The following is a 20,893-nucleotide window of genomic DNA, read 5'->3' on the forward strand; positions in this document are numbered from 1 at the left end:
CCATTTACAGTCTCTAGAGGGCCTACAGGGGGGCGGGGGAAGCTGTTCTCGCCCTCCCCGGGCATTGAGTTATGGGTATGGGTACTCGTGCATGTGTGACAGCCTGCGTGCACACTCTTTCGGCCCCCAAAGAAAAAAAGGTTCACCATCACTGTTCTAAGAGATGTAGTTACACTATCAGATTTTATTCGGCCATTAACTCATATCAAGGATTCCATGGAACAATTTGAAAATGCGCTGCTTTAATGTACCAATGTGAGGCTGGACTCTCTGAGTTCACAATTCTTTTGAAAACCGTCCTTGTTTTCTGAAACTATTTTCATTTTTAATATTTATGCAGAAGTTGTGGTTTTGTTTCTAGTTTCCTCTAACAACTCTCTGACATTATTTGTGAAGTTACTTCCTGAGATTGTTTAATTACTTGGCAATGGTTTCCTTTTACTTCTTGGCAATTTCCACCATTTTTTCTGACATCCAGTTTGTTTTCTGTTTCTTTATCTTTAACATTCTCTTTTCACTGTTATCCTTAACAAATGCTTTGATTTCATCCACACACTCTCTGGCCCTCTGTAAGGTTCAGGACTTTAAAACGATTCCTGATGTTCTCCTTGAAAATGTTAGCTAGACACAGAAGTGGGCTATATCTCCTATATGCTTTCCTTCTATTCCTATATCCTTTCTCTGATATATTTTATCAGGAATATATCCTCTATAACCTTCAATGTGTATTGGACTAACTAACTAACTAGCTAACTAGTTTTTGCTTTTAAATTAAAATCTTTTAAGGTACCGTGTTTTCCTGTTCTTAATTCCAAAAGGAAGGCAATTTACCGAGAACCTTTCTGCAAAAACTCTCTCCCTTCCCATCCTCTTTCCATTTTTCTTTTCAAAGCTAGCTGGCTGGCCTGTACACATGTCCAAAGCCATTATTCACCCTGAGATAGAATAAATTTATTAGCAAGAGGTAATCAGGAAACATATATTTTTACAAAAAATGGAAATTTTCTTTTCCAAATAAGCTGCAGGTTTGAAATATTTCAGGTCTTGAAAGACAATTGTCATACCAGAGGGTATTGCTTACAGCAAAAGGTTTCTGAATTCAGTTCCCATAGAGCATGCCTGCTAGTCAAAAATTCACTTGGGTTTATACACTGTACACTGTAAAAAATACATGATAATATTCACAGAATAAGCACTACATTACTATATTCCTGCCAGCAAGTGGTTAGACAGGATTACAGTATATGTAATAAAAACACCTGGCCATTTCCCCCTCTAATTGTATATCATGTTACTAAGACATGTCACAACGAAGCATAAAGACAGAAGCGCCAAATTGGGGAGGGGGATGCAGCAGAATTGCTCAAAGGGACAGAAGGCTCCTCCCTTTCAGGGCCACAGGCAGGAAGTCCAAATGGCCTTAACCCCCCCATACCCGCCCACCCCCACCCCAGGCCTGTCGTAGGAGGACAGAGCCCCACGGGGGTGGGTGGGTGTCTCGAGCTCTCTTTGCACCAGCCAACCAGCTTCAGGAACTCGGTGCCCCCCTCCTGGATCCCTCCAGTCCAGTTGCTCCCAAGAGTCCACAAAGGAGGAAATAGACTTGATCCAAACCACGTTGTCGGTGCAAGGCTTTGGGGGAGGGGGAGGGGGAGGAAGTCAAGAAATGGAGAGGAGGGGTCAAGACACATCCCCGTGGTGGGTGCAGCCGCTCTGTCCTTAGGTGGGGAGCTTTGGCTCTATCTTCAGAGAGGCATCGTAGAGACCCTCTTCGTCCATCACAAACGACTGATCTAGGAGGTACTGAGTGACCTGGAAGAGAGAGGAGAGCGGGGAGGGGGCAGAAGAGGCCCAGGACTCCAGGTGCCCCAGGGCCAGTCGGTGGGGAGGGAGAACAAGGCTTGGCCAAGATGGTCTCCAAGGTGCCAGGTGGCAGCAGCTCTTCCAGGTAGGAAATGGGGGCCGACTAGATGGCCACTGAGGTCCCTTCCCTCTCTATCATTCTGTAAGTCTCCTCAATGAGAAGGGGGGGGGTCAGACTACATGGCCACCAAGGTCCCTTCCCTCTCTATCATTCTGTAAGCCTCCTGAATGAGAAGGGGGTCAGACTAGATGGCCACCAAGATCCCTTCCCTCTCTATCATTCTGTAAGCCTCCTGAATGAGAAGGGGGTCAGACTAGATGGCCACCAAGGTCCCTTCCCTCTCTATCATTCTGCAAGTCTCCTGAATGAGAAGGGGGGGGTCAGACTACATGGCCACCAAGGTCCCTTCCCTCTATATCATTCTGTAAGTCTCCTGAATGAGAAGGGGGGTCAGACTACATGGTCACTGAGGCCCCTTCCCTCTCTATCATTCTGCAAGTCTCCTGAATGAGAAGGGGGGGTCAGACTACATGGCCACCAAGGTCCCTTCCCTCTCTATCATTCTGTAAGTCTCCTGAATGAGAAGGGGGTCAGACTACATGGCCACTGAGGTCCCTTCCCTCTCTATCATTCAACTGGTGTGTGTGTGTATGAAAGAGCAAACTGTCCCATTCTTTCCTTCCAAAAGTAGCATTTTGTAACAACCGTTCTGACTGGATGGTGGCGAAGTGTCCCATGTGGCCAAAAGGCTGTGGCTGAATGTGGATTTTTGTGACAAAAGGACTGGGGCAAAGAGCTAGGGGCCTTTGGGCGAGGGAGAGAAGGCAGCGGCCGATCAGCTGCTGCGGAAGAAAGAGCTTCGTCCAACTGGCGGAGGCAAAAAGTCCCATTCCCCTGAGAAAGGGGTCCCTTGAGCGTGTTGGGATAGGAGAAATAGCCCCACTGCGGATGCAGCATCTTGCACCCCACTCTTTTCAGGAAAGAGACTGGAGGATGAAAGTTGAGACTTCGCTGGCATCTGGCTGGGGGGCTTTTCTGCTGTGTGTCGCTGGAGGAACCTAAAGCAGGACTCTGCCCCCCACCCCACCCCGGCCGTTTCTCCTCCAGGACCTGCTACCCCAAGAGTTCAGAGAGAGCCTGTGCCCCAGTATGGGCGGCCTCTTCCCCGTGGCCCAGGGGTTCCTCCCCCCAAATGGCGGTTCTTTCCCCCCCACCCAGAGAGAGCCGAGCAGGTGCAGGTGCCTACCTTGGCCTGATGCTCGATCTTATAGGCCGTCTGCTGAAACTGCCGGATCTCTCGGATGATGTGGGAGATCTACAGGGAGAGAGGAGAGAAGCCCCTGTGTCCAAAGGTGGCCAAAAGTCAGGTGGCGGTCCCAGGGAGAAAGTGTTGGGCCAGGAGAGCATTGGCACCATGCCAGGTGTTGTGAGTGGTCCTCGTCCACCTCTGGTCATGAGAGACTCTGAGGAGGATAAGCCAGGCCCAATTTGGTACCCTGGGCCAGTGGTTTTGCCAGCCGATGCAGAGAGTGAGGGGGAGGGAGAAATAGACCTGGGTGAATCTGAAGGACCACCAGAGGTGGCAGAGATGCCAAAGGCAGTAGAGTCTGACTTAGAGGAGGAGGAGGATCAGGAGCCTTTGCTAGATGCCCACTTTAGAAGACTAAGAAAAAGACAAGAATACTTGTATGGGAAAAGGAAGTAGTCTGTAGTTTGTAACTCTAGGGAATTGTTGACCACTTCCTATTTAAGGGTGGCGTATGGGTAATTCGGGGTGGAGTTCCAACATTTTGCAATGGGATCAGATGATGTTTGAGGTTTTAGCCCGGTTACGCTAGCCACCTGTTATTTTCCTGCTAAAACCCTTGGAGTAAAAGTGCCCTGTCTGCAGCGATGCTGGGAAGATGTAATAGTAAGTCTGTGAAACTGGAGACTTCTTATCTCATGAAGGAATTCACAATAAGCTTTGATCTTTGGCAGCAGCCTAGCTGCAGAATTGTTATGTCTTAATTACCCTCACTGAGAAACTGCCAATATTATTTCACATGCATGACTTTGGCTTGTAAAAATGAGATTTTATATAGAAACAGATTAGTGTTCCCTCGATTTTTGCGGGTTCGAACTTCGCGAAAAGTCTATACCACGGTTTTTCAAAAATATTAATTAAAAAATACTTCACGGTTCCCCCCCCCTAAACCATGGTTTTTCCCACCCGATGACGTCATATGTCATCGCCAAACTTTCGTCCACCTTTAATAAATATTTTTTTTAATAAACTTTAATAAATAAACATGGTGGGTAATAATCTAAATGGTTGCTAAGGGAATGGGAAATTGTAATTTAGGGGTTTAAAAGTGTTAAGGCTTGTGATACTGTTCATAGCCAAAAATAGTGTATTTACTTCCGCATCTCTACTTCGCGGAAATTCGACTTTCGCGGGCGATCTCGGAGCGCATCCCCCGCGAAAATCGAGGGAACACTGTAATTTGAAATCTCAGTGTGTGGATTCCTCCTTTGTTTTCAAGCTGTGTAGGCCTGGGATTGGGGGGGGGGTTATGGCAAAGTCAGGCAGGTAGTTGGCTGAAGGGGAGGGCGATTCAGTGCCCCTGCCAGGGAGCTCACCATCCTCATTTTGGAGAAATTCACCAGGCCGTCCTCAGTGTAATTGGGAGTGCCCTCTTCGATGAACGCCAGATCGGTGAGGTACATGCCCAGGTAAGGGACGCAAGGCGGGTCACAACTGTAAGAGGCAGAAAAGAGAAACTCAGCTGGCAAGAAAAAGGCAACCAGTCTGCTTCCCAAAGATAAACGGCCTCCATCTCCTGAAAAATATCATCTGGCGGAAACCTAGGAGAACAGCCTTCTCTGTGGTGGCCCCGGCCCTCTGGAATCAACTCCCCGGGAGATTCGAACTGCCCCCACCCTCCTCGCCTTCCGCAAGACTTTGAAGACCCATTTATGTCGCCAGGCATGGGGAGATTAATGTGCCCCCTTCTGTCTAGTAAAACTTGAGTAAAGTAAGATTGTGTAGTAGCGATTGTTTTTTAATGATAGTGGGTTTTTACTTTTAGTTTTAACTATTAGATTTGAACTATATTGTTATTGTTGTTGTTGTTGTGAGCCATCCCGAGTCCTCGGAAAGGGGCGGCATACGAATCTAATAAATTATTGTTAATTATTTCTATTAAAAATCTACCTTCCGGTAGATTTTACAAGCTTTTTCCAAGCAAAGTCTCTGTCCCCCGAACCCCCCTTGAAATGTGGTCTCTCCGGTTACACCTAAGACTCTCCATGATTGACCTCTCCAAGTTCCTAAGAGGCCAGTAAGGGGCGTACATAAGTGCACTGATGTGCCTATCGTCCCCTGTCCACTTGTCTTTCCTTATCTCATATCTCATACATTTTCTCTCCTTTCCTCCAACCTCTCTTCTTTCTTACTTTCTATCATTATATATCTTACTTATATAAGAATGCAGCTGCGAGAGCTATCATGGGCTTTCCTAAATTTGCCCATGTCACACCAACACTCCGCAATCTGCACTGGTTGCCGATCAGTTTCCGGTCACAATTCAAAGTGTTGGTTATGACCTATAAAGCCCTTCATGGCACTGGACCAGAATATCTCCGGGACCGCCTTCTGCCGCACGAATCCCAGCGACCAGTTAGGTCCCACAGAGTTGGCCTTCTCCGGGTCCCGTCAACTAAACAATGTCGTTTGGCGGGACCCAGGGGAAGAGCCTTCTCTGTGGCGGCCCCGACCCTTTGGAACCAACTCCCCCCAGATATCAGAGTTGCCCCCACCCTCCTAGCCTTTCGTAAGCTCCTTAAAACCCACCTCTGTCGTCAGGCATGGGGCAATTGACATGTTCCCCCTAGGCTTATAAAATTTATGCATGGTACGCTAGTGTGTATGATTGGTTTTAACTTGTGGGTTTTTTTAAATTAATTTAAATATTGGATTTGTCTTACATTGTATTGCTATTGCTGTGAGCCGCCCCGAGTCTGCGGAGAGGGGCGGCATACAAATCTGATTAAACTTAAACTTAAACTTAAACTTAATGTCTATTCTCCTTCATATGTATTGTATATTGGACAAAGAATAAATAATAAATAATAATAATAACTTTCACATTCGCTGGGAGTCAGGAGAACTGGTCCCAGGAAGAGGTGTTTGCCTCACATTATCCCGGTACTTTTTATCACATCTATGATGCAAATCAAGTCACAAGATTTGCTTGTTTGCAGAATTCTGCTTTAGTCACCGAGACTGGAATAATCTTCAGGAATCCTGGAACCTCTAGTGGGATGTCTCTCACAGCTGCTGCTGCCTTCCAGCACAGGGGTGAAGACCATGCAGCCCTTCCAGCTACCCCCACATCCATCCCCAGGCAGCCCCCCACAAGCCCTCTCCAAGCATTGCGGCAAAAAGCCAAAGGCCTGCAGAGCTCCCCCACCTTTGGAAGTGGGAAACCGTTGCTTAAAACCTTCAGGTAGGTTTTACAAGCTTTCGTCAAAGTCTCTGTTGCCCGAACCCCCTCTTGAAATGAGGCAAATGAACTTTGGCTCCCATAGAAAGCTGTAACCCACCCTGCCTCTCTTTCCTTTGTCTGCTCTTCAGGATGGACTGGACCACCCAAGGTCAGGGGTGGGCAGCAGGCAGGATGCGGCCGCGAGAGCCATTGTGGGGCTCCCTAGATTCGCCCACGTTTCTGCAACACTCCGTGGCCTGCACTGGCTGCCGATCGGTTCCCGGTCACAATTCAAAGTGTTGGTCATGACCTTTAAAGCCCTACATGGCATTGGACCAGAGTACCTCCGGAACCGCCTGCTACCGCACGAATCCCAGCGACCGATAAGGTCCCACAGAGTGGGTCTTCTCCGGGTCCCGTCGACTAAACAATGTTGTTTGGCGGGCCCCAGGGGAAGAGCCTTCTCTGTGGCGGCCCCGGCCCTCTGGAATCAACTCCCCCCAGAGATTAGAACAGCCCCCACCCTCCTTGTCTTTCGCAAATTACTCAAGACCCACCTTTATCGCCAAGCATGGGGGAGTTAAGATATTCTTTCCCCCAGGCCATTACAAGTTATGCATGGTATGTTTTTGTGTATGTTTCGTTTTACTGTAAGGGTTTTTAGTTGTTTTATTAATTGGATTGTTGCATGCTGTTTTTTTTATCATTGTTGTTAGCCGCCCCGAGTCTGCGGAGAGGGGCGGCATACAAATCCAATAAATAATAATAATAATAATAATAACACAGTTCCACCGGCAGAAATGAAGCTGTGTGCCCAGCTCCAGCTGCCTATCCCCCCCCCTCCTCATCCTCCTCGGAAAGCGGCAAGGAGACCAGCACCAGCAGGAGTTGCAGGGGGCCCATTTCCTCCCCCCTCTTTTCTCAACAGCTGATCAGCACCCGTTCACCTAGCTACCCAGCCTGAGGCAGGGGGTCGATCCAGGAAGGAGAGAACAGGAAATGCGAAGCAAATTGTCACCCCGGAGAGCGGACTTAACAGTTCACTTGAATGATGATCGTTCAAGCCACTCCCACCTGGTGACATGGCTGGCAAGCCACTCCTACCCAGACACATGACCATCAAGCCACACCCACAAAATAAGCCACACCCACAGTGTGGCAGTAAAAATTTTGGCTGCCCATTACTGCCCGAGGTGGCCTGCTCTGCCTCAGCAGCAGCCGCAGCAGGACTGGACCCTGCTCGGTCAGAGGGATCCCAAGGCCTGACAACCCCCCAATTCCCTCTTCCTGCCCAGTGAGCCAGGTGGGGGACCCAATGACACAGGTGGAGCTCCTCTACTGGCCACCCTTCAGCCTCCTGCTGGCCACATGCCTTCTGCCGCACAAATCCCAGCGACCGGTTAGGTCCCACAGAGTTCGTCTCCTCCAGGTCCCATCAACTAAACAATGTCGTTTGGCGGGACCCAGAGGAAGAGCCTTCTTTGTGGCGGCTCCGACCCTCTGGAGTCAGCTCCCTCCAGAGATTAGAACTGCCCCCACCCTCCTTGCCTTTCGTAAACATAGAAACATAGAAACATAGAAGTCTGACGGCAGAAAAAGACCTCATGGTCCATCTAGTCTGCCCTTATACTATTTTCTGTATTTTATCTTAGGATGGATATATGTTTATCCCAGGCATGTTTAAATTCAGTTACTGTGGATTTATCTACCACATCTGCTGGAAGTTTGTTCCAAGGATCTACTACTCTTTCAGTAAAATAATATTTTCTCATGTTGCTTTTGATCTTTCCCCCAACTAACTTCAGATTGTGTCCCCTTGTTCTTGTGTTCACTTTCCTATTAAAAACACTTCCCTCCTGGACCTTATTTAACCCTTTAATATATTTAAATGTTTCGATCATGTCCCCCCTTTTCCTTCTGTCCTCCAGACTATACAGATGGAGTTCATTAAGTCTTTCCTGATACGTTTTATGCTTAAGACCTTCCACCATTCTTGTAGCCCGTCTTTGGACCCGTTCAATTTTGTCTATATCTTTTTGTAGGTGAGGTCTCCAGAACTGAACACAGTATTCCAAATGTGGTCTCACCATCATTCTATATAGTGGGATCATAATCTCCCTCTTCCTGCTTGTTATACCTCTAGCTATGCAGCCAAGCATCCTACTTGCTTTCCCTACCGCCTGACTGCACTGTTCACCCATTTTGAGACTGTCAGAAATCACTACCCCTAAATCCTTTTCTTTTGAAGTATTTGCCAACACTGAACTGCCAATACAATACTCAGATTGAGGATTCCTTTTCCCCAAGTGCATTATTTTACATTTGGAAACATTAAACTGCAGTTTCCATTGCTTAGACCATTTATCTAGTAAAGCTAAATCATTTACCATATTACAGACGCCTCCAGGAATATCAACCCTATTGCACACTTTAGAGTCATCGGCAAATAGGCAAACCTTCCCTACCAAACCTTCCCCTATGTCACTCACAAATATATTAAAAAGAATAGGACCCAGAACAGATCCTTGTGGCACACCGCTTGTAACCTGACTCTGCTCAGAATACTCGCCATTAACAATAACTCTCTGATGTCTACGCTTCAGCCAGCTGCAAATCCATTGAACTATCCAGGGATTAAGTCCAATCTTCACTAATTTATCTATCAGCTCTTTATGTGGAACCGTATCAAAGGCTTTGCTGAAGTCCAGGTAGGCAATATCCACGGCACCACCTTCATCCAACACCTTTGTGACATAGTCAAAGAAATCAATGAGATTAGTCTGACATGATTTGCCTTCAGTAAAGCCATGCTGATTTGGGTCTAATAAGTTATTGTTTTTTAGGTGCTGATTTATCCTCTTTTTGAGTAGAGTCTCCATCATTTTAACTACAACTGATGTCAAGCTAACTGGCCTGTAGTTACCAGCTTCTTCTCTACTGCCCTTCTTGTGAATAGGCACAACACTGGCCATTCTCCAATCCTCAGGAACTTCTCCTGTTAACAAGGATTGGTTAAACAAATCAGTCAGGGGGGTAGCAATGACAGATCTGAGTTCTTTAAGAACTCTGGGGTGGATGCCATCTGGACCCATTGCCTTATTTATCTTTAATCGTTCAAGTTCTTCTAAGACATCGGCTTCTAAGATCACTGGAGCTGAATCCGTACAGCTGGAAGCAATGCTATATCCCTCTATAGTATTATTTTGTAAGGTGTCTTTTGAGAAAACTGAACAGAAGTAGCTATTGAAATGGTCAGCGATCTCCTTATTCCCATTAATGCATGTATTATTCCCGGTACTAAGCTTCGTGATGCCGCAGTTTTTCTTCTTCTTATCATTAATATATCTGAAGAAGGTTTTATCCCCCTTCTTTACAGATTTGGCAATTTCTTCCTCTTTTGAGGCTTTAGCAGCATATATTATCTGTTTCGCCTCCTTCTGTCTCATTTTATATACCTCCCTATCAGCTATACTTCCAGACTCTTTATACCTCCTATAGGCAGCCTTTTTTTTCATTGACTATAGCCCTTACATCATTGCTAAACCATAGCGGTTTCTTCTTCCTTTTACCTTTAGTTATTTGTCTTACATACAGTCCAGTGGCTTTTAAGATGGCCTTTTTTAATACAGTCCACTGGATGCTCGCTCCTGCCATTTTATCCCTCCCCTTTAATTCATTATCTAAATATTCTCCCATTGCATTAAAATTTGTTTTTCTGAAATCCAATACTTTGGTTGCATTATAGGATTGCTCACAATGAGTTTTTACATCAAACCACAAACATTTAGGTCACTGCAACCTAAATTTTCTCCCACCTTGACATCTGAAACCCAATTCCCATTCGTAAAAACTAAATCTAGAATATTCTCCCCTCTAGTTGGTGTCTTAACCAGCTGTGCCAGAGCTGCTCCTCTAAAGGCCTCTACTATATTCTTACTTTTGCATGTAAGGGCACTGGGGATATTCCAGTCAACATCAGGCATGTTGAAATCACCCATAACCACAATATCTCCCTTTACTGCCATTTGGGTAATTTCACCCACCATCTTGTTGTCATATTCCTCGGATTGCCCTGGAGGCCTATAGATCACCCCAATTCTAATGACAGAACCTTCTTTATTTTGCATGCAAATCCAGAGAGTCTCTAGATCTTGACACGTATTTTGAATTAGTGTTGTTTTTAGACTTTCTTTAATATAAATGGCTACTCCACCTCCCCTTCTCTCTATTCTATCCTTCCTATACAGTGTATATCCTGGTATGGATATTTCCCATTCATTAGAATCCTTAAACCATGTCTCAGTTATGGCAACCAGGTCCAAATTATCTCTAGATATTATGGCCATTAATTCACAGAGCTTGTTGCTCAAGCTTCGAGCATTTGTGCACATTACCCGAAGAACATTATTTTCGTTATTAGTTTGCCCCTTATCATCAACAACTACATCTATATTATTTGCAGCTCCCTTTTCATAAGCTTCCAAAAACTGCTTTATCCTCATTGGTCGGGGACAGAAATCACCCACATCAGTTACATCTCTGTCCCCTTTACCTAGTTTAAATGCCTGTCCAAAAAAGTTCTGAATTCCTCACCGAGCACCTGGGTACCTCTGTATGATGGATGCAAACCATCCCTCTTAAACAACTCCCTATTAGACCACCTACTGACATCATGACTTACATAGCCAAAACCTTCAGCTTTACACCACTGCCTTAACCACACATTAAACTCTCTGATACACGTTGTTTTATCCTCTTGGCCACAAACCGGTAACACCTCTGAGAAAGTCACTGAATCAGTTATTTTACCCAGCTCCACACTTAGACATTGAAAATCTCTTTTTACTACATTAACATTTCTCTGGGACAAATCATTTGTGCCAAGATGCACCACCACATCAACATTATTACCTTTACTCACAGTCTTAACAATGTTTGTAATCCGCCTCCTGTCCCTGCTGGCAGTGGCCCCTGGGAGACACCTCAGCACCTTAACCACATCCTTGCTCTGTCCCAAATCAACACCTCTAACGGTCGAATCACCCACAAGAAAATGTGTCCTCTTTTTATTTCTACTAACTGTACTTGATGGTTTGGTGACATTTACGACAACTTCCCCTTTGAACATCCCCTCATTCTCTGCCTGAGGGACCTTGCTAATATCTCCAACATCCTTACTATTTAAATCCGCAAGAACACTATAGGAATTCGATACAGAGAGACCAAAATTGCTATGTTTTTGCTCAACTGCACGCAATCTTCCTGAACCGACAGTTGTCCACACAGCCCTCCTCCTTGGGGGGCGCTGTGGAAGTGGAGGCTGGACACATGGCTGCATTACAGCACGTGGCTGGGACAATCTTTCCACTTCTGACTGTAAACTCCTGAAAACCCACCTCTGTCGTCAAGTATGAGGGAATTGAAACATCTCCCCCTGCCTATGAAGGTTTTTTTGTGTATGATATGGCTGTATGTATGTTTTTTAATATATTGGGGTTTCTTGTTTTTTAGACTTTTTAAAATGTATTATTGTTATTTTAGATTCTAACTATTAGATTTGTCATTGTATATAGTTTTTATCATTGCTGTGAGCCGCCCCGAGTCTACACAGAGGGGTGGCATACAAATCTAATAAATCAATCAAATCAATGCCTGGCTCTTGCCATGGCACCATCTACGTGGGCAAGGCTGGGTGCAGCCTCCCCTTGGCTCTCCTCTCCTGGAGTCACCAGCTGCCCAGGCTGGGCAAGGGCCTCGCTCCTGCCCTCTGACCCCCTCCCCGAGTAGGAGCAACATAGGCAACTTACTTTTTCAGAGCTTCCCTCAAGTTTTTAAACCGTCCTTCCGAATACACCAGCCGTTGTAGCTTATCAATGACAGCTTTGGTCTGGGAGAAAGGAAAGAGTTAGAGAAGCAAAGGGGGGAAGGGAGCCTGGGCCATGGGGATTTCCAAGGGGGGAGTCAGAACTGATAGATGGACATGCCCTACATGGCATCGGACCAGAATATCTATGGGACCGTCTTCTGCCGCACGAATCCCAGCGGCCGATTAGGTCCCACAGAGTTGGCCGCGGGGATGCTGATGGACTCACCGGCTTTGACACCTTCATCCAAGTCTTCTTCAGGCGGAAGATGGCACTGCGGTTGAAGGCCGAGTTGATCTCAAGAACGGCATTGTAGTTGTGCAGGCACCGGCAAATATCCGCCACAGCAACCCACTTCTCGATCGTGCTCACCCGGGCAGCCATGTCCTCGTTGCGGAGGATCTCGGAGGCGATCAGGTTGCTGATCTGTAGGGGTCATCATCGGGGAGAGGTTGGGTGGGCATGACAGCCCCTGGGAGGGTTTGTGTGCAGCTCCAAATGATAAGAAAAGCCCCTTGCGTCCCAAGGGAAAAGGGGAGGCCAAAGCGGAGGGAAGATGAGGAAGGCTGCCGATCAGCATTGGCACAATTCAAAGTGTTGGTCATGACCTTTAAAGCCCTACATGGCATTGGACCAGAGTACCTCCGGAACCGCCTGCTACCGCACGAATCCCAGCGGCCGATAAGGTCCCACAGAATTGGCCTTCTCCAGGTCCCGTCGACTAAACAATGTCGTCTGGAGGGCCCCAGGGGAAGAGCCTTCTCTGTGGCGGCCCCAGCCCTCTGGAATCAACTCACCCCGGAGATTAGAACTGCTCCCACCCTCCTTGTGTTCCGTAAACTACTTAAGACCCACCTATACCGCCAGGCATAGGGGATTTGAGACATCTTTCCCCCAGGCTTATTATAATTTATGTTTGGTATGTATGTGCTGTTTGGTTTTTAATTATGATAGGGTTTTTAGTTTTTTAATATTAGATTTGTGCCATTATAATATTGTTTTTATCGTTGTTGTGAGCCGCCCCGAGTCTTTGGAGAGGGGCGGCGTACAAATGTAATAAATTATTATTATTATTATTATTATTATTATTATTATTATTACCGACAGCAGAAGGAAGACCCCAGTTCTGAGCACAACCATACAGCTGCCTGCCACCAGGCCTGCATGGGAATTACAGCTGCTAGACTAACATACCGCCCTCTGCCGCAGGAGTCCCAGCGAGCGGCTAGGTCCCGTCAACTTTACTAGACAATGTCGTTTGGCGGGACCTAGGGGAAGAGCCTTCTCTGTGGGGGCCCCAGCCCTCTGGAATCAGCTGCCCTCAGAGATTCGCACTGCCCCCACCCTCCTCGCCTTCCATAAAAGCTTAAAAGACCTATTGATGCCACCAGGCTTGGGGCCATTACACTGTAGCCCCCTGGCCGATGAGAGTAGTATGTTTTGCGCTGAGTGAATGGAAATGAATGATTTTAAATCTTATTAGTGTTTTTTAAAGTTTTTTATATTAATTGGGGTTTTTTTTAGATATGTATATGATATATTGTTTTTGATGTGTTGTGAGCTGCAGTGGCATATGATTGCATGACTGTTTTATAATGGTTTTTTTGTAATTGTTTTTAATATTAGATTTGTATTTCTGTATTATTTGTTGTGAGCCGCTTCGAGTCTTCCGAGAGTGGCGGCACACAAGTCTAATAAATAATAATAATAATAATAATAATAATAATAATAATAATAATAACAGCAGCAACAACAACAATATAATAATAATAATAATAATAATAATAATAATAATAATAATAATAATTTAATAATTTATTAGATTTGTATGCCACCCCTCTCCGAGGACTCGGGGCAGCTCACAATAATAATAAAAACAATATTACAGCGAAACAAATCTAATATTAAAAAGAAGCATATAAAACCCTATCATATTTAAAACCAAACAACATCATCATCATCATCATCATCATCATCATTATTATTATTATTATTATTTCAACAATTTTGCCAAAATCTCTTCTCCCATCACAAGATTTGGCTTCCGGCATATGTGCAAAAACAAAAACATGGTGGGACACACACACACACACTCGCACGCAGGTGAGAGCTGAAGATTTTAAAAATTAAAGTTTTGTATATAAAAATGTGTGACCATTGCTAGAACTCTCCTTTTGGGACTGATTAAAAGTTTTTCCAGTGACCTTTGTAGCAAGAAGCCGAAGAGTAAAACAAACAGTTAAGTATTGTTGAAACTTGTGATAAATGGTCAGCAAGAATAGATAATCTACTATTGTTTGTGTCCCATGTTGAAAGGCAGGAAACCCAAAATACCTGCACGTAGCTTTTTAGGTTAGGATAAGGGTATAGGAGAAATGCACGTATCGGGAGGTGGACTTAGTTTGTAACCCAGTATTTCAGATTAGCTGACGTACCTGGGAGGGGTCTGTGTTAGGGTATAACTAACCTGCATTTTGTTTCTGTAAATGTGCATCCTTGGGATGGCACCGCGCGCTTTGCAAACCGCGTGGGACAGTAGAGAAATTACTGTGCCCAAATAAACCCTGTTTCTTCTCCGAAGCCTTCTTTGTCTGATTATTTCTTTTTAGGAATTTCAGCGAACACGGGTATCAGCAGTAAGTGCAATCTGCCCCTGCTCAGAATGAATTAAGACTTGCAACAAGTGTCAAAAATAACAACAACGAAGTTTCTTCCAACATGCAATAACCAAGACAAAAGTCAAGGAATTGGTCAGTTCACTAATGGGAGAAGATGGAAAGCGGAACTGCTCAATTCATTCTTTGCATCTGTCTTTATACAAAAGGGGGGGGGGGATAGTCCAACCTAACAAAAATGGCACCTAAAAGACAGATAAAAGAGTAGAAGAGTACAAGTCAAAATAGGCAAGAAAATGATAAGACTCTAACAGACTCTAACAGAGTTTAAATCACCAGGATCAGATGGATGACATCCGCTCTCTACATGGGGCTACCTTTGAAGAGTGTTCGGAAACTCCAGATCGTGCAGAATGCAGCCGCGAGAGCTATCGTGGGGCTACCCAGATTTGCCAACATATCTCCAACACTCCGTGCCCTGCACTAGCTGCCGATTAGTTTCCGGTCACAATTCAAAGTGTTGGTAATGACCTATAAAGCCCTACATGGCATCAGACCAGAATACTTACTGGACCGCCTTCTGCTGCACGAATCCCAGCGACCGATAAGGTCCCTTCTCCGGATCCCATCGACAAAACAATGTCGTCTGGCGGGCCCCAGGGGAAGAGCCTTCTCTGTGGCGGCCCTGGCCCCCTGGAATCAACTCTCCCCAGAGATTAGAGCCGCCCCCACCCTCCTTGCCTTTTGTAAGTTGCTAAAGACTCCCTTATGTCGCCAGGCATGGGGGAACTGGGATCCCCCAGGCTTATATAGTTTACACATGGTATGATTGTGTTGTATGGTTTTAATGTTGGGTTTTAGATGTTTTTAATATTAGATTTAATATGAGATTTCTTACACTGTTTTATTTTGTTGTGAGCCGCTCTGAGTCTACGGAGAGGGGCGGCATACAAATCTAATAAATGATAATAATAATAACAACAACAACAACAACAATAATTGTTGTTATTATTATTATTATTATCATCATCATTGTTGTTTTGTTGTTGTTGTTATTGTTATTATTATTATTATGTCAATACAACATAGTAAACGAGATCACTATGCTGGATTTCGTATTTCATCACCAGTCAGGCGCTTCCCAAGCACCTAGGACTGCGTGATGTAGCGGCAAATTATGTTTGCCGATCCCAGTAAAGCGGCCTTTTGCAATTGACAGATGGAGATTTTGTCAATTCCAATGGTTTTCAAATGTCGGCTGAGATCCTTTGGTACTGCGCCAGTGTGCTAAGGACCACTGGGACCACTTTCAATTGCTTATGCCAGAGTCGTTGCAGCTTGATTTTTAGATGTTCGTATTTCACTAATTTCTCTAGCTGCTTCTCCTCAATTCTGCTGTCTCATTATTATTATTATTATTATTATTATTATTATTATTATTATTATTATTATTATGTCAGTACAACACAGCAAACGAGATCACTATGCTGGATTTCGTATTTCATCACCAATTGGGCGCTTCCCAAGCACCTAGGACTGCGTGATGTAGCGGCGAATTATGTTTGCCGATCCCAGTAAAGCGGCCTTTTGCAATTGACAGATGGAGATTTTGTCAATTCCAATGGTTTTCAAATGTCCACTGAGATCCTTTGGTACTGCGCCCAGCGTGCCAAGTACCACTGGGACCGCTTTCACGGGCTTATGCCAGAGTCGTTGCAGCTCGATTTTTAGATCTTCGTATTTCACTAATTTCTCTATCTGCTTCTCCTCAATCCTGCTGTCTCATAATTATTATTATTATTATTATTATTATTATTATTATTATTATTATTATTATTAACTCCCTCCGGAGATTAGAACTGCCCCTACTCTCCTTGCCTTTCGTAAACTCCTTAAGACCCACCTCTGTCGTCAGGCATGGGGGAACTGAAACATCTCCCCTGGGCAGATACAATTTATGAATGGTATGTTTGTATGTATGTGTGTTTAGAATATGGGGTCTTTTAAATATTTTTAAACAGTAATTTAGATTTGTTGTAGATTGTTTTTTCACTTGTTGTGAGCCGCCCCGAGTCTGCGGAGAGGGGCGGCATACAAATCTAAATAATAAATAAATAAATAAATAAATAAATATTATCCCAGGGTTGAAGGAGCTGGCAGACATGATCTTGGAAGCCTGGAAGTATTTTTCAACCATATCCTGCAGCATGGGAGAACAACAAGAGCAGACGGAGTAGGTGGTACCTGGCTCAAGAGCAGCAACAGTGAGGAGGATCTAGGAGACACGGGGGCTCCCTCACTGGGGGTTTTCAAGAATGGTAGGATGGTATTTGAGGGTCTCCTGCTTGAACAGGGATTTGGATTACAAGACCTCCGAGCTCCTTTCTCCTGTTCTGCCTCCTGAAATTTCTGAACTCCCTTCAGAGGCCTCTAGCAAAGATAGTTTTCTGGATTTCTAACCTGGGAATCGGGAAAGTTTGTGCACTTGGGAAGCATGGACCTAAGTGGCCAACTAGCTTAATCTGGTAATAGCAGTAGATGCCTTCAAATTGTTGTGGTTAGCTCTGGCCCAGCTCCTGCCCCAAGGACTGTGGATGTGGGGGAGACATCCACATGCTGCAGGCCTGTTTTGCCCCCGGTGGAATCTGATGATGAAAGCTCCTCTGACCAAGAAGACATGAGTGACAGGGAGGAGGAGAGTGGGGCAGACAGCTCAGAAGGAGATCAATTATCTAGCTCCTCCTTGGATTCAGAACAAGAGTTAATGATACAGCCACGCATGCGGAGAGCGATGCATAGGCAACAACAACTGAGAGATTATTATCAAAGAAAATGAGGCCACCTGTGGTTGGGTGGGGCTGTGGTCATTAGTGAGGCTGCGATAAAGAGCAGCCTGTGGGTTTGGACATTGTGGAGGATTGTCTAATCATTGTGTTTCATGACTGCTTTACTGACTTTGACCTTTTGTGTGCTGATTTTTCCCCCCGCTTTGAAACTATACCAGAGCAAAGTGTGTTTCACTTTGTGAAGGAAGAAGGACTGTGAATTACCTCACAGCTGCAAGCTAAGTATCACAGAACTGATAAGGGACTTGTACAAATTACCAGTTTGTTTGAAGACGAGTGCACTTTGCTATACCAAAAGAGGACTTGGTTTAAGTGAATTTTCATTATAAAGAACATTGTTTTGAATTTTCAAACGTGTGTGTGTCTGAAATTTGTACCTGTGAATTGTTGGGAGAAGTCTACCAGAGAGCCTGACAGAACACAAGTGAAGCCGTTTCTTCTGTTTGTGTCAACTGTCCAAACTTTCACCCAGCATATTCACAGGCAGTTCTTCGAAAGAGCTCCTGAACCGCAATGTTTCTTAATTCATCGGGGACTTTTGAGGATCACCCCCAAAGGAAAGGTTGCTTTTTATTGCACTGTCCTCTCCAAAGGAAGAAAGAATTCTCCGGCCAGGAAAGGACCAGCCCTTCCATGCCTCTTCTACATCCTCAAAAGAGAGCACTGAGCTGCCCACCACGGTGGTAATGGTGGAGAAGGAGGACCTTTGTAGAAACATAGAAGACTGACGGCAGAAAAAGACCTCATGGTCCATCTAGTCCGCCCTTATACTATTTCCTGTATTTTATCTTACAATGGATATATGTTTATCCCAGGCATGTTTAAATTCAGTTACTGTGGATTTACCAACCACGTCTGCTGGAGGTTTGTTCCAAGGATCTACTACTCTTTCAGGGAAACAATATTTTCTCACGTTGCTTTTGATCTTTCCCCCAACTAACTTCAGATTGTGCCCCCTTGTTCTTGTGTTCACTTTCCTATTAAAAACACTTCCCTCTCGTTCAACCTTGTAAACAATGTTGAACGAGAGGGACTTTTAAAAACCCCGGGCAGATCTGCGGGGCAGTTCAACACGGGAATCCCAAGGCCAATCAAGCAGGCTGAAATATTTTCCCCTGGAAAAGGAGCACAGTTCTACCCATCAGGATAAGGTGGACATCTGGACACTCACGTCATTGAAGTGCTTCGTGTTCATCAGGATGTAGGGTGTCCGCTCATTCTTTTCCACCTTCATCCATCCTTGTCCAAAGAATTCTCTGAAAACAAGAGGTCTCGGGATGAGCTGGGCCCCCTCAAGAATTTATCCCAGCCCCACCCACCTTGTCTTCAGCCCTTGAGGAAATGGGTGTCTCCTCCTAAGGTCTTTGCAAGTGAATATGGTGGTGGTGGGGGCAGCCTCACACCCACAAGCCCCTTGGATGAGATGGAGGGGATGGATGTCTATGAGACATTCATTTTCATCTTTGTTTGGACCTGTATTTGCAAAATCACCCACAGGAACAATGCCCTCCCTTCCCCCCACCATCTGAATGCAATGTTGCACCCTTCACCTTAGCTGCACTCCCGACTGCGTGTCAAAGAGCTCGTTACTCACTCGTAGGGTATCGTCTTGAAGACCAGGTGATCCAGTAAGGTGAGCTGCTCAGCTATTTCTAAAGCCGAGTGATTTTCAAAGGGTTCTGCCTTGACCCCCGTAGCCTGAAATGGGAAAAGAAGGGGCTGCTTACATGGGGGTCCCCAAATGAAGGTGAAGCAAAGGAACCTGCTCAGATACTACTGTAACGCTACTACTGTACTACTGTAACGCTCTCTACATGGGGCTACCTTTGAAAAGTGTTCGGAAACTTCAGATCGTGCAGAATGCAGCTGCGAGAGCAATCAAAGTGTTGGTTATGACCTATAAAGCCCTTCATGGCATCGGACCAGATTATCTCAGGGACCGCCTTCTGCTGCACGAATCCCAGCGACCAGTTAGGTCCCACAGAGTAGGTCTTCTCCAGGTCCCGTCAACTAAAAATGTCGCTTGGCGGGACCCAGGGGAAGAGCCTTCTCTGTGGTGGCCCCGGCCCTCTGGAACCAACTCCCCCCAGAGATTAGAATTGCCTCCACCTTCCTTGCCTTTCGTAAGCTGCTTAAAACCCACCTCTTCCGCCAGGCATGGGGGAATTGAGATACTCTTTCCCCTAGGCCTCTACAATTTTATGCATGGTATATGCGTGTGTATGTTTGGTTTTTATAATAATGGGTTTTTAACTGTTTTTAGTATTGGATTATTATTATATGCTGTTTTATTACTGTTGTTAGCCACCCCGACTCTGTGGAGAGGGGTGGCATATAAATCCAATAAATAAATAATGAAATAAATAATAAATAAATACGTTTGGGCCAGAGTGAGCCGGATCCTGACGGACTCAGCCGCCTTCTGTTCTGCCACGCCCAGGTCAGGAACTCCAAAGGGCTGGGACTTTGTGGTAGTACAACCCCAGAACATATATGGAGGAAATGGCACTAAATATTCAGTGGGGGGCAAGCATGGGGAGAGTGTATTCAGAGGTGAAGTGCAGGCTGTGGCCAGGAGAATTTTCCCCTCCAAAAGACCCCTCCCCAGCAGGTGTAAGGGGGCAGGAAAGAGGGGGAGGGAAGTGTCCATTCTGACCTGCTCCCAGATCCCCTCCCTGATGGCTGAGACCCACGCTCAGTCAGGGAACCTTGGAGGTGCATCAAGCAGGCCACACCAAGGGCCTGGCGTTGAGTTTTGGCTGGGCTAGGTGAAATGGAGGAGGGAACCCAGGCCCTTCCTTTGCAGTTTCCGGTCACAATTCAAAGTGTTGGTTATGACCAATAAAGCCCTTCATGGTATCGGACCAGAATACCTCTGGGACCGCCTTCTGCTGCATGAATCCCAGCGACCAGTTCGGTCCCACAGAGTTCGCCTTTTCTGGGTCCCATCGACTAAACAATGTAGTTTGGCGGGACCCAGGGGAAGAGCCTTCTCAGTGGCGGCCCTGACCCTCTGGAACCAGCTCCCCCCAGAGATCAGAATTGCCCCCACCCTTCTCACCTTTCGTAAGCTCCTTAAAACCTACCTCTGTCGTCAGGCATGGGGGAATTGAGATACTCCTCTACCCCCAAGCCTATACATGTTATGCATGGTATGTTTGTGTGTATGTTTGGTTTTTAATAAGGGTTTTTAGTTATTTTAAATATTAGATTTGTTATATGCTGTTTTTATTAT

General features: G+C 45.5%; 1 protein-coding gene across 1 annotated transcript in view; it reads right to left on the reverse strand.

Annotated features, from left to right (window-relative positions):
• Positions 1-929: 929 nt before the first annotated feature.
• RASGRF1 (Ras protein specific guanine nucleotide releasing factor 1) overlaps positions 930-20,893 on the reverse strand; it is a 36,816-nt gene continuing 16,852 nt past the window's right edge. The window contains exons 13-19 of the mRNA XM_070763013.1: positions 19,253-19,356; positions 18,830-18,914; positions 12,426-12,623; positions 12,141-12,220; positions 4,487-4,604; positions 3,111-3,179; positions 930-1,812 (exon numbers count right to left, since the gene is read on the reverse strand). Of these exons, the coding sequence (XP_070619114.1) occupies positions 1,720-1,812; positions 3,111-3,179; positions 4,487-4,604; positions 12,141-12,220; positions 12,426-12,623; positions 18,830-18,914; positions 19,253-19,356 (747 nt within the window). The 3' untranslated portion in view covers positions 930-1,719. The remainder of the gene's footprint in view (positions 1,813-3,110; positions 3,180-4,486; positions 4,605-12,140; positions 12,221-12,425; positions 12,624-18,829; positions 18,915-19,252; positions 19,357-20,893) is intronic.

This window comes from Erythrolamprus reginae, chromosome 10 (genome assembly GCF_031021105.1).
Source record: "Erythrolamprus reginae isolate rEryReg1 chromosome 10, rEryReg1.hap1, whole genome shotgun sequence".
NCBI classification, from domain to species: domain Eukaryota; kingdom Metazoa; phylum Chordata; class Lepidosauria; order Squamata; family Dipsadidae; genus Erythrolamprus; species Erythrolamprus reginae.